The 13533-nt window shown below is 46.4% G+C and overlaps 1 protein-coding gene across 2 annotated transcripts in view; it reads right to left on the bottom strand.

Annotated features, from left to right (window-relative positions):
- The window catches only part of LOC138268159 (carbohydrate sulfotransferase 6-like), a 96007-nt gene extending 87163 nt beyond the window's left edge, over window positions 1-8844 (bottom strand). Inside the window, exon 1 of one of the 2 annotated variants that reach the window (XM_069217582.1) lies at window positions 8312-8844. In XM_069217582.1, the coding sequence (XP_069073683.1) occupies window positions 8312-8357 (46 nt within the window). In that variant the 5' untranslated portion in view covers window positions 8358-8844. The remainder of the gene's footprint in view (window positions 1-8311) is intronic. The other variant, XM_069217583.1, reaches the window with a different exon arrangement.
- Window positions 8845-13533: the final 4689 nt, after the last annotated feature.

Below are 13533 nucleotides of genomic sequence, written 5' to 3'. Positions count from 1 at the left end.
TGAAAATGGGGCTGTGAAAGAGCCGAGAATCTGTCTGAGGAGAGCCAAGTGAAACTGTTCAATCCCACTGAGTGTGGGTGAGCAGCAGGCCCTACAGAGGGATAAGACACAATTCACCAGTACAACATGGGTTGAGCTGCACCGTAATTCAAAGAATATGCACAACGTTACAACATTTAGTAGGTCCATCCACAAGAGGCGAAAATGCCAGCCGCTGGATAATGCTTTGGATAGGTCAAAACTAGAATGGAGGATTGTCTGAAATGCACACAAAGAAGCAAAAGAAAGAACAAAACTGTTTAAGAAACAGGAACAACAGGAAAAGAGTGACCGTGGGGGAACAACACAGAGGAAAATGTGATAACTGGAGCAAACGAAAGCGACCAGGAAAATTAAAAATGCTAACTCAGAGACTTCATCGTGCCTAGGGGCTTGTGAGTAGTTAGATTAGTAGAACTGAAGCCCAAGACACAATAATCATACCATCGAGCCGCAGAATGAGGATCAAAAAGGTGAGACGGCACATACAAAATGAAAATTTGCAAGCCAATGTCAGGCCTGGTCTTCAAGGCAAGAAGCTCCTGTGTACTGACATCAATGCACACACGAATACCCTGCAGGTGAAATGTTTCATAAAGGATTAAGATTTCAAAATCGCATTAACTCACAATTTATGATCTGAGTTGTATCACGGGTAGTGCGTTTTATGGACTCAATTGTTTTGATCCTATACTCATGAATTATGCTGCTTGTAATTTATTGATAAATTATGCTCGATATTCATAATACATGGAGAAGTACGCCATTTATCTGATACAATCTATTTGCAATTTTTCTATATACTTTCAGAATAGCAGCTATTCTTACTGCTAATTCGAAGACATAATACTTTATGAAACATTTCTCCTTCGGGGGATCTGTGATTGTTGAGGTTAATACCCATCCCCCGGGGGACTACTGGGTTGCCCCACTGTGTCTGCTTGCTTTTGTGTACCGAGCAATACGATATGATTTGTTTCTGTGACATTATGTGATGGCAGCTGGAAATTTGTGTTTGGTTTAACATTTATGGAGTGCTCAAAGCCTGTGCCGCAAGCTCCAGTACAGCTTAGTCACAGAAAGTTAGCTGATTTCTCTTGAAAGGTTTTGATCAATTTGTGGAAACACAAATGTCATGGTTTAAGCATGAAGCTTAAACAGAAAGCTGTTCCAGGGCTAAGGCTCCAGCACACAGAAACATCTCCTACCTCTTCCCATCGGTTTGCGGTGTGGGAAGGAGAGAAACCTTTGATAGGATGAATTCAGGTACATGCCAGGTTGAAAATACCAATGCAGTTTCCAAGAACTGTGGTTCAAATTCCATAGAGCATAACCTTGTACTTTTAAATTAGCTCATGAAGAGAGAGGCAGTCAGATAAAGACTTGCAAACGGGAGCGGCGGTGTCAAATGTTTGACCTCACAAAATGCAACAGGCAGAAACATCCTGGAAATCCTGCAGGCAGCTTATCAAGCTAAAATGTGTGTATGATAGCTGTTTGCAAAGAACAGCATTTTGGGGCCTGGTTTGAAAGCACAGCTAGTGTCTGGTCTTATGTGATCAACTGAAAAAGAGCTTTCTGGAGCATTAGTGGGAGAGGGGTTCTAGCTTTGCTCATGTGTTGATCGTCTTCCCTACAGGATTTCACTTGGAAGGCTTTGGGTGCTTCCACTGAAAACAAACAGCGCTTGTATTGCACAGATTAAACTCAATAAAATATGCCTAAATTATTACTGTGACAGTTCAGTGATCCAGGCTCTTTATCTGCATGGTTCACTTGGGAAACATTCTATCCAGCTCCACAAGTCTGATCTGTTTAATGTGAAAAGGTAAGAAGTATTTACTGTGAAAAGCATGTGTTATAACTTGTAGGCCTTTATGGTTGGATTATTATTTCACTCTGTTAAAGCCTGTAAATAAGTATTTTCTAACATGGGTTTCCACGGTTGACTGCAACATGCAGCAATTACCTCCTCAGAAAAACACTGGGGTTTTTGGCATTTCGCTGCTTTTTTGGGCCTGGCTCAACAACAGGGTTTAAATGATAACCAGAAAAAAGGTACTAGAAGCTGTACTAATAGTGGCTGTACTTCCCCCCACATGTTTATCTTCTGTACAAGTACTTGATTGAATTATAGTTGCCTTTGTTTGCATAGGAAGCAGTTCTATTGCTTATAGATGAAATGCACATTGTTAAAGCAAACAACAGATACATGTGTAGGAAGAGGCTGAACATCGTGTAATCCTGTAGCCAATACAGTAGGAATGGGTTGCACACTGTGAACTCTCTATTGGATATTATAGGAAGGGGTATGCATTGCAACTCCCTTGCCAAACAACATTTTTTTTAAAGAAAGTAAAACAATTATGTGTAAATCATCACTGCCTCAATCACTGCTGCGGTGTGCACTTTTATCACTTGCATTTCCAAAAATAACTGTTTCATGCACCTCAGTGCCTTATTTTCTGTCAAATTCTACATGCCAAAGAATGAATATTAGTCTGACAGAAACGCACACTGTATAGAAATGAATGACCCTTCAAATAAACCTAAAACGGAACAAGCATTTGCAATGCAATAGGTCTCGCATTTCCGACAGTTAGAGCAATTGGCATTGGAAATGCATAATTGGACTTTTCTTGCCACATAAATTGGTCAACCCTGCTGTTCACACAACACTCAACCAACTCTTTTCAGCTAGTCCACTGTGCATCCGGTTTAGTATTGGCTGGGAGGAGATAGCTGAGCAGTGTTGCTGTCATCCATCAATTACAAATAACAACACAAACCAATGGATATAAAACAACAAATGGGTGAAGAAACCCGTTTTAAAAACCATCAGGAATCAGTTGTAAATGCTACAAGGGAGGCACCACATAACAACTATTATGGTGGTTACAAAGAAGTGTATAAAGCGTATGAATGACAGGGTAACTGAGGTAGTTTGTAATAGTACAACACATAGACTGAGACATATGAGCAATGTTTTTTGCAGGCTCTTTTTGTATACCGCCTGACATTCTTTACATTTGCCTACCTATCACCCCAAAATATTAAGTCATTCTTCCAGTCTGCAGCTTCCTTTTTACAATCATGTATGCTGGGAGTTGTAGTTTTAACTCACACTGAACAACCTAAACTAATGCACCAGACGCTGGTGATTAGTTGGCGCACAGAGCTTGTTCCGGATGACATCTGATAACCACGTGGAGAGAAGACGGAGCCTGCCCTGACTGACTGGCGACCAGCCATTTTGCGCACCATAGTCGTAGGGATGCACAGCCAAAGCAGTGACCACCAGAGAGAGAGCTTGCGACTGAGCCCCCTTCCAAAGTTACTGCCTGGAGAGCAGCACAAGGATTCCTCCTGCAACACCGCAGCTTAAGTGCTTAAAACAAGCAACTATGTGGGAGGGGTGCTGGGGACGGACAGACACGAGCAGGAAACTCAGGGACCGGCAGGAGGTGCTTGGGAATGGCAGTGCGAGCCGATTCAGAGCACAATGGTCACGATGAGCACAAAGGAGAGACACAAAAGAAACAAGCAACAATGTGGGAGGGGTGGTGGGGACAAGCAGACATGAACAGGAAACTCAGGGACCGGCAGGAGGTGTGGGGGATGGCAGTGCGAGACGATTCAGAGCGCTATGGCCAGCATGAGCAAGAAGCAGAGACACAAAGGAAAAAAATAGTTTGCTCACAGTACAACATATCGGCAATCATGCAATAATCCATATAACAGGATCATTCTGCAAGGCGGTAACAAAACCGACCTAAGGTGGGACAAACAAAAGCATTTACCAATGACATCAAGGGATTTTTGAAAGGCAAGCCCAATAACGAGTGAAAGTGATGGGCATGGTTAAAATCCCACAGAATACTTACAACAGGTTAAAAAGCGTTTGCGCACTCGACCTAAAAGTCAGCTGGAATACGCGAATTGATTATTAAATTTGCAAAAGGTGATGTAATAATACGAATGACCTTTGCAGCCAGACATGAAAAACTTCAGCAGAAAGATGCAGATCTTGCCATGTATCCCAGAAACCGTGTCACATCTCACCCAGGAGTGCAATATTCTCACAGCAGTGGCGCTTTGCTATGGTGATCACTGACCATCTGATATTTGAGGCAAATGGCGTTATCACTCCTGTAACGAACTGTGTAGGTGCCTAAGGCTATATCATGTACGTGTCTTCCTTTGATTATTAACAGAGGCTCAAATCAGTCCTTTTTCACTTTCTCTAACTCGTTCTGTCTTTCCTTAATTTGTCTTTCTCTTTCCTTCATTCTCTCCTCTTCTTCCTCTCCTTCCCTTGCCGGGAGTGTTGAGCCAACAGAACACGGGAGGATGTAGCTGTTGTGCTAACATACTTCAGACCTTTGAATCAAGGAGGCTTCTGGGGTGAAATGTTTGCCCTAGTGTTTTACAGGGACTGCCCAAAATTGGCCTCCATGCAGGTGGCCAAACTACGCTTTGCCTAGCAAGAGAACATGGGCAACTATTTCATAAAGCGGGGAAATGCTGGCGGTGCAGGCCTGAGCAACAAGTGTAGTAGCACTCGCTGCTGACATCTACAACGAATTCCGGCAAGGACAGTGCTTTAAATGGAAAAATAGAAGTGCAGGTACTCTGTACCAGAGTACCTGCTTGTTTCCCAGAAGAGCCGGTACTCTCCAATTAAAAGTATTACGTTTTTCTTGAGATATGCCGGTACTCTCCCTCTCAAAATAAAAAAGTGCCGGTACTCAGTACCGGAGAGTACCGGCCCATTTAAAGCACTGGGCAAGGACACCTCAGCTTCCCATTCTCACGACGACATTAAACTGAATACCTCTAAGCGAGGTACTGGTTATTTACACCACTCCCTATAGAAGGAGGGGCAATATGAAACAACGTCAGAAAGCAACAGAGTGTTGCTATAAAAATGAAAACATTCCTATCGTGTGGGATCCTACACATGCTGGATAATACATGACAAGTGTTGCCCAGCATCCTCGAGGCAATTCACTTCATAAATAGAAATTCACTTCATAAACAGATGCGCGTACTCGCACCTGAAAAATGAACAGATTATGCAAACATTTGCCCTCAGTCATAAATCTGGGTTAAATCCGTCATTTTTTTTTTTTTTGCTCGCCATGCCATTCCAGTTTGGACCCAGCGGGGTCAAGACTGATTTGCATTTGGCTGGGTGCAAACTGTGGTGGCCAAAAAATGAAGGATTTATGCCCAGATACGTGACTGGGGCTGAATATTTGACATTGTTCAGCATTCCGTCCATCATCTGGTCTTTTTGCATTCGTACTCACTCGTAGAGAAGTTAAAACACAAATAAACGTGCTTTCACTAAGAGAAAAAAACATACAAAATCAGGGAACGACGAGAGAACGGCGTGATGCGAAGTAAGAAAAAGGTGATTTCGTGAAGTAGGTCAAAGCAAAACATATTTTCAAAGAAAAGTTTCCATACAAGCACGTTTAGATGCCTGTGAAAATGGCATTAAGTGCGACACAAAAATGTGTCAACAGGGGTACGGAGATGGTCTAAGCAGTTAAATGGCGTAATCTGTAGCGGAGAATAGTAATAAAAAAACGGCTTCAACGTGCCCTGCCTTGTATGCACCCCAGGAACAGCCAATATAAATGTATATCATAGGCTTCTTTAAGAGAGCTATGTTTTATAAAAACACATTATCTCCCATCTGCATTGGCGGTGTGTATTGTTATATCTGTTTTATTACAATTCTTTCATAAACATGGCGCAGTATCAAAGCAGGATGATGCAATTATGCGTTATCAGCAGGTTCAGTATCGAAGCCAGAACATCAAATAAATAAGTTATCAACAGCTGAGGAACTAAAACAGGTACATAAAAGAAAGGGAGGCACCCGATGAGATGGGGTGGCATTTGACAGTCAGAAACCCACGGCGAGGGCAATGTGAGGCCGCATGGAAACAACCCGGATTTGTTGCTGCGTTATCTGCAGGTGGACTAACGCATAAACTCATCAGTTTACTGCCTGATAAGGAAGCACTGAGCACACCTGCAAAGAGCACAGCGCAGATAACGAGCGCCAGCTGTCACGCGCTGTGCCAACATTCCAATGCTACTCGCAGGGCCGTGGACTGGACCGCTAACTGCAGCAGGTACCAGGCGAGGGCGCATGCGCCCCTCCCTGCACTGCACGTGACACCGCCCAGTTCAGTGCCGGTGCTACTTTCCGCGCCGCCTGGATGTTTCAAGTGTGTTTTGGGGTGCGGGTGAACTGGTGCTACACGCGTATCTGAGGTGAGAGACCATTAACCTAGCAGACGCATCACACAAGGCCACCATAGCTACAATAAATTGTTTGTCTTAGTCTCAAGTAGAGTGCAAAAAATCCAAGACCCAAGCTAAAGTGAAGAGGCACACGATACCAAAATACTGTCCTTCGCCACCCTAAAGTTAGTCTACAAGGTACATGACGCTCTAGCACTCAAACTACCAGACACCCACCACAGCAGCACCCACCCTACTAGACACACACCAACGCAAAACTCTTCGTTTCAGACACGCATCACATCAATTCACCCTAGCACACAAGAAAGAGCAAGCACAACCTCCCAAATACACACCACCCCAATACTCAGACTACATCAACTAATAGAATACAGCAAATCCCACCCTGCCCCGAAGAGGGACACAATACCACAACTTCAACGTCGCTGTCCTAGCACTCGCCTTACAATTCATACCACCTCATCACTTAAAGTCGCCCTACCGAACACAGACTATCGGAACACTCACCTTACCAGACACACAAACTCAACATTCCCTGCTCGCAGTACTAGTTTGCTAGTAGTAATCTTACCCATTCCCCTTCCAAAACCACAAAAATACTCTTTAATCCTGCTAGCAATTGAAACGAGCTTCTTTTTAAGTATTACTAGGTTAAAGGGTAAGTGAACAAGCACTTTCATGAGCCTAGATGAATATCCAGACATAAACCACCCTATGACACTAGATTTAAGAACTAGCACATCACAAGTGCACCAATCCAGTGACATCAAAATCTTGCCAGAAGGCTAGTATTCAAGCACACAGGTGTCACAACAAACCACATACGAGTCACAAATACACAGATTCTTCCATTCCAAAAAACAATACGGCCATCCCTACACTAAAAATCACAACGGCAGACTACGTATGTCACACTGTCACAAAAGGAAGCCCCGCGACCAAACTCTCCTTGACAACAGGTACAAGAAAATAACAAATCTACAATGATACACTTTAAATTACTCCAATTCTAGAAAACCATTCACAACGCCCTTTACAAAACTAGCATAAAAACAGTCTCGTACACAAACATCTCAAACTTTTCGACTTTGCAAGCGACTTCTTAAGCTATGTTACTATTCTCTTGCTAAAGCGCACGGTCATCATAGGTTGCGTGCCACTATTACTCCAAGAATCCGCCAGCATGACCACTGGGGACTGATATGAAGTCTAGCCATTAAAAGCCAGTTAAAAAAAGATTTCAAACCTTTCTTTGCAGTCCGGTGCCTCAGTTTATGCTTTTCAATTATTAAATGCATCCCTCCAACCTCAGCCTGATTGGGTAGGGTTCATCCTACTTTGTCTTGCCTTCACCTTCCATACCAGCGAAATGCCTCTTGTAGAGGTCCATGGAATCACCCACCCTAAAAATCCTCCCCACCCTCAAAAATATTTCCCTCTCCTTTGATTACAGTGGGGTCACTCTTCAAAAGAACCCAATCTCGCATTCTCTGGGGACTTTCAAATGTTGAAATATATATAAATGCAGGACTACAAGTCCCAGAATGCGGAAAAAACACACAAGGATAGACGAGCTTCTTACACCTCGAATGGAAATTTGAAAATCCTCTGTACTCTCAAACTGGCCCAGACTGTTTGCAAGCCACTTTTCAAAAACACATGAAGACGCAAAGGCCCACGAGTGTTATACACAGTCACACACATCTTAGCACTCAAGCCACGGAGTACAGCCCCTAACGCAAAGTAATTCCTAAACTATAACACAAACTGCACCCCCCACTGCCACCACCTCCCTTCATCGTCACCCGCCCCCCCCCCCCCCCCCCACCCCCGCAGACATGCATTCTGCCATCTCTTCTCAACCAAACGCTCAGGAAAGCAAAGTTTGGAGAGCAAACAAGAGGCGCAATTCTCCACCCCGCTTGCCCATCACCGAACTGAATAGTAGGGGGGTGCTCTGCAGGAAAAGTGAGGGTTGTCCAATGCTCACCTCTCCTCAAACTTTCAATGAAGTGTATTTTGTTTGGTCTTTTCATCAGCACATAGGTCTTCGACACGGGATGGGCGAAGAGTGGCTTATACCGCGTGGGGCGCGCCTCACTCGGGGCTCCTGCACGCCTGTTACTGTGCTACCCGCATCCTCGGCTCTCTCCGGACTTGGGGTGCGGCTGCAGTCCTGCCCTCTCTCGGGGGCTCGGGAGAGAACTGCTGCCCTGTGCTCCCTCCCCGGCCAGGCAAGGACAATGAGCCCCTTTCAGACGTGGCCCGGGAACAAGGCGCTGCGGGAGGAGGTGGCGGCGGAGGGTGGGGGAGAAGGGGAGGGCAGAGATGCTTCAGGAGGCGGGAGGTCAAGGCAGCGTGAGGTGCGACACCACTGACTACTTGACGAGCGGCGGGCACCCCGCCCGCCCTGCCCGGAGATGGGTGGGGGTGTGGCGAAAGATGTGCTTCCACGCACTGGCGGAGCACTGAAACCAAACGGGCCGTTCACACACCAGGATGCCCCCGAGGTGCAGAGCGAGAGATGATTAGCTGAGACCGGAGGGGGCGGGTGTGGGCTAATCCGCCAGCAGCTTGTAAACCAGTTGGCGATCCCATCTCTACCAGTTTGACTAACACTTTCGTTAAAACGCGCGTGACACCCCGAGCTACTGTTTTTGCACAGTGCCTGGGAAAAACCCAAGCGAATACTCCTAGATGGAGTGCAAAGTTCAAGCTAGAAACACGTAACAGATTAGCTCTTTAGCACCAGACAAACGACGCCTGCAGAGGTGGCCCAGGCTCTTTCTTAAGGGTGCGCAGAGCCAGCACTGATTCAGCAGTAACTGGGCTCTGGTTCCATGTCACGAGGGTGACTTCAGAAGGACATGGATAACCAGTGCTTGAAATGTTAAAATAGAAGTCCATGTACTCTAGACTGTACCAGAGTACCTGCTTGCTTCTGAGAAGTGCCGGAACTCCCCAGTTGAAAGTATTACGTTTTTATGGACAAGTGCAGGTATTATCTCCCTCAAAATAAAAAAGTGCCAAACAGCGCCTGCCCATTTAAAGCACTGCGGATAACAGAAACGAGGCTTACGACTTCATAAAGGCCCTATGAGCCTGATATTTCCAGTTATCACTAATCAACCAGTCAGAACACATGGATCTTCGAAACCTTCAAAGAACAACAGTTATCACACTCGACTAGGAGAAGAAAATGCTTCCGCTTCCATTCGATGTGTCTATTTAGTAAAATGTGTTATACTGGAAGTAGTGGCGAATCTGGATTGTTGTAGGATCTGCAAATCTAGTCCAGATAATGGATATACAAAAGTCCCTAACCTAAAATCCCTTCAAAGCTTTCCAGTACAATTTGTAAAGCACATTTCTAAAAAATTACTAACCATAATTAAATCAAAGGCACTTCTTTGAGTGAAGACATAGTTCCCTGCAAAGCGTAGTGCAATTCTCCTTATTCCCCCTGATGGATATGCATGAAACTTGACATGCTGAAACTTATCCAGTAACACAAGTTTATTTGAAAGGTTCATGCATTTCGTCACACAGCATCACAGTTATAAGCAAAGAAAATCCCAATTTTTCAATGTAGAGTTAGACACGACAATATAGATAGAGTGGGGTACATTACAAGTAGCTGTCGGAACACCTTTTAAAGGGCCACAGGGCAAGAAAGAGTTATTGGGCCCAACTATCGTGGTTGAGACCTTTTATTCCTAATATCCCAGGGCCCGGCTTACTACAAGCTCTGAGCAACTGGGCCAAGTATCACTTCATTACCACACATTGGCCCGTCACAGATCCTCAGCTGCTCTATGGCCCCCCTGATTGCTGCTGACGCCTCCTGAGCCTCATTGCGACAGCTCTGCTTGCTTGCGTTCCTGAGCCTGATTGCGACCGCTCTGCCCGCATTCCTGAGCCTGATTGTGACCGCTTTGCCTGCATTCCTGAGCCTGATTGCGTTTGCTGACGCCCCTGCCAATGCCTCCTTTTCACGAATGCCCCCCCCGGCCTCCCATCACGGCAGCTCCCACCTCCAAAGGACATATAATGGAGGCCAAACACGGCCGTGCCAAAGGTACGCCAAAGGCAAGTCTGTCTGTGCTCAATCGCACCTGGACCGTGCCCAGCACTAGGACCCCTGGTCCTCCCACTACCTACGCCATCAAGGCGCCTTAGGCCCTGAACGCCGGACACCCCATCAACAGCTGCATCATGGCCTCCCCATGCTCAACCAAAGGACCCTTTACCTGTCTACACTGCTTTTTCTCCTGCAACGAAGGCCCACCTGCGCACACTAACGCCCGCACTGCACCCACACAGAAGACTACGAACAACTAAACACCACTACAGTGCATCCTCCTAAACACCCACTCCTTATCAAAAAACGCCATGGAAATCTGGAACACCATCACCACTCCCAACCTGGATGTCACCTTTATCACAGAAACATGGTTAACACCCTCCTCAAACCCTAACATCACCACAGCCATCCCTGACGGCTACAAGATGATATACTGAGACCGCACCAAGAAACATGGTGAGGGCATCGCCATCATCTTCTAGGAAACCATCCAATGCACCATCACCGTCGACAGCCCAACACCCCTCATGGAGCACTTCAACTTCTGACTCCAGACCGATGCCAACACCACAATGCTAGGCACCCTTTCATACAGAACCCTGGGACAACGCCCAGCCTTCTGCAACACTACCGCCAACCTCATAGCCCCCCTCACCATTGACTCCATTCAATGTGTCCTACTTGACAATCTTAATTTCCACCTTAACAACACCAACTCCACTTCCCTTATAGAGAACCTCAGCAACATCGGCCTCACCCAACTGGTCACCAAACCCATGCACAAAGACGGACACACACTGGACACCGTCTTCACTTCTAGCGACAGAATTATTTTCACCTACATGACTGAACTCACCTTGAATGACCACATCATCGTCCACTTTAGTATCTCCAATTCCCAGCCCCCCCCCCATTGAAGCTGGGGCAAGGTAACCAAGACCCTATGGGCACAGGCCCTAGGCACCGCACAACCTGAGCCCACAGCAGACCCCAACCAGGCTGTCCAAATCACCACCTGGATACCAAATCTGCCGACAGAGTCGCCCCACTGACACAAGCTAAAACCCACAACACCTCCCACTGACCCCTGCTCCCATGGCTTTTCAACCGTACAGCCAACACTATTAGCACAGAACTTACCCGCATCCTCAACACCTCCAACTCCACGGCAACCTTTCCAGATGAATTGAAGCATGCAGAGGTCAGACCCCTCCTAAACCAACCCATCGACCTCAAAAACTACAGACCGATCTCCCTGCTCACCTTCCTGGCTAAAGCGCTTGAGAAAGCCACCAACCAACAGCTCACAAACTACCTCGAACAAAACCACCTTCTCGACAACTCACAATCAGGACTCCGGGCCAACCACAACACAGAGACTGCACTAATCGCTGTCACAGACGACATCAGGACTCTCCTCAACTCAGGAGAGTCAGCAGCTCTGATCCTTCTGGACCTCTCCGCAGTGTTCAATAGTCTCCCACCACACTCTCAACAGACTCCACAACATACACATTCAACAAAACACCCTTAAGTGGGTCACCTCTTTTCTCTCAGGCCGCACACAGAGCATCCACCTTCCTCCATTCACTTCTACACCCAAGAACATCACCTATGGCATACCCCAAGGACCCTCCCTCAGTCCAACCCTGTTCAACATCTGTATGACCACCCTTGCAGACATCCTCAGATCCTATGGTCTCAATATAGTCTCCTTCGCCGACGACACTCAACTAATCCTCTCACTCACCGAAGACCCCCACAACACCAAAGCCAACTTTTGCAATGCCAAGACCAATGTAGCATCATGGATGAAAAACAACTGCCTCAAACTAAACACTGACAAAACGGAATTCCTGATCTTTGGGAAGAACACATCCATATGGGATCACAGCCAGTGGCCAGCAGAACTCAGACCAATGCCCTCTCCATCAGACCACACATGAAACCGCAGCATCATCCTTCGCTGCCGACTATCCATGAATCGAAAAGTAAACTCGGCCGCCTCCTCCTGCTTCTACATCCTCAGTATGCTCCTCTGAATCTTCAAATGGATCCTAACAACACCAGAAAGACAGTTAATCATGCCCTGGTCACCAGCCACCTCGACTATGGCAACACTCTGTACGCTGGAGTGTCCTCCCAGCTACTTAAAAGACTCCAGACTCTACAGAAAACTGCAGCCAGATTCATCCTCAACCTCCCCAAGCACTCAAGCATCACCCCACACCTTAGGAACCTCCACTGGTTCCCCGTCCAGAAGAGATGCCAATTCAAAATCCTCACACTCGCATACAAGGCTCTCCTCAACCCAGGCCGTCCTACATCAACCATCGACTGAGCTTCTGTGTCCCAGCAAGGCAACTATGCTCCACCTCGCTAAACCCCAGACCCACCACCAGTGCCTTGAGAACCTCACGAGTGAGTAGCTCACTTTATAAAAAGTGATTGATTGACACAACCCATATCCATCACAGCTGCCGCAGAGGCCACTCCTTCTACACAGTAGCTAAGTCCTGGAACCACTTGCCCCTCCACCTTTGAACAGCTCCCTCCCTGGCAGACTTTAGAAGGAGACTAAAGTCGTGGCTTTTTGCTGGAGACACTGTGCCCTCAGCGCCCAGATACCCTTAGGGGTGATAGTGCAGCACTTTACAAATGCTATGATTGATTGACTAATTTCAGCACTTAACTCTCACTGGTAGTGTGGGTCAAGCAGTCCAAGGCTTCCAGGGGAGGAGGTAGGTGTAAGGCAGGCACAGGCTCACAACTGAAAATGCATCCAGCAACCCCAATAAATCACTACCCAATGAAATACGTGGTTTTATGTAAAAAGGTGTAATACAACAGTATTACAATACAGCACACAGCAAATAATATACAAAGTCTTCTTGAGGCAAGGCCACTAGTGTTACCCATGCCAGCTTTCCATTCCTAATTCCCCACTTATGGCGGATGGTTATTTCCCATTCATGTATGGTGACATCTAAGCTAGATCCCGCTAAGGCCTTCAAGTCTCAGAGGTACTATAGGGGCTCTGTTGGAAAGATCCTAGAGTTCCTACCCTGGGGCATGTCAATCAGAGCAAGTTCCACAGGGCTGAGCGGCCTGATTGTCAGTCTTGTGGA

The sequence above is a fragment of the Pleurodeles waltl genome, chromosome 12, assembly GCF_031143425.1.
Source record: "Pleurodeles waltl isolate 20211129_DDA chromosome 12, aPleWal1.hap1.20221129, whole genome shotgun sequence".
In the NCBI taxonomy this organism is placed as follows: Eukaryota; Metazoa; Chordata; class Amphibia; order Caudata; family Salamandridae; genus Pleurodeles; species Pleurodeles waltl.
Note: the sequence above shows the minus strand (reverse complement) of the source record. Positions and strands in the feature narration are given on the sequence as shown.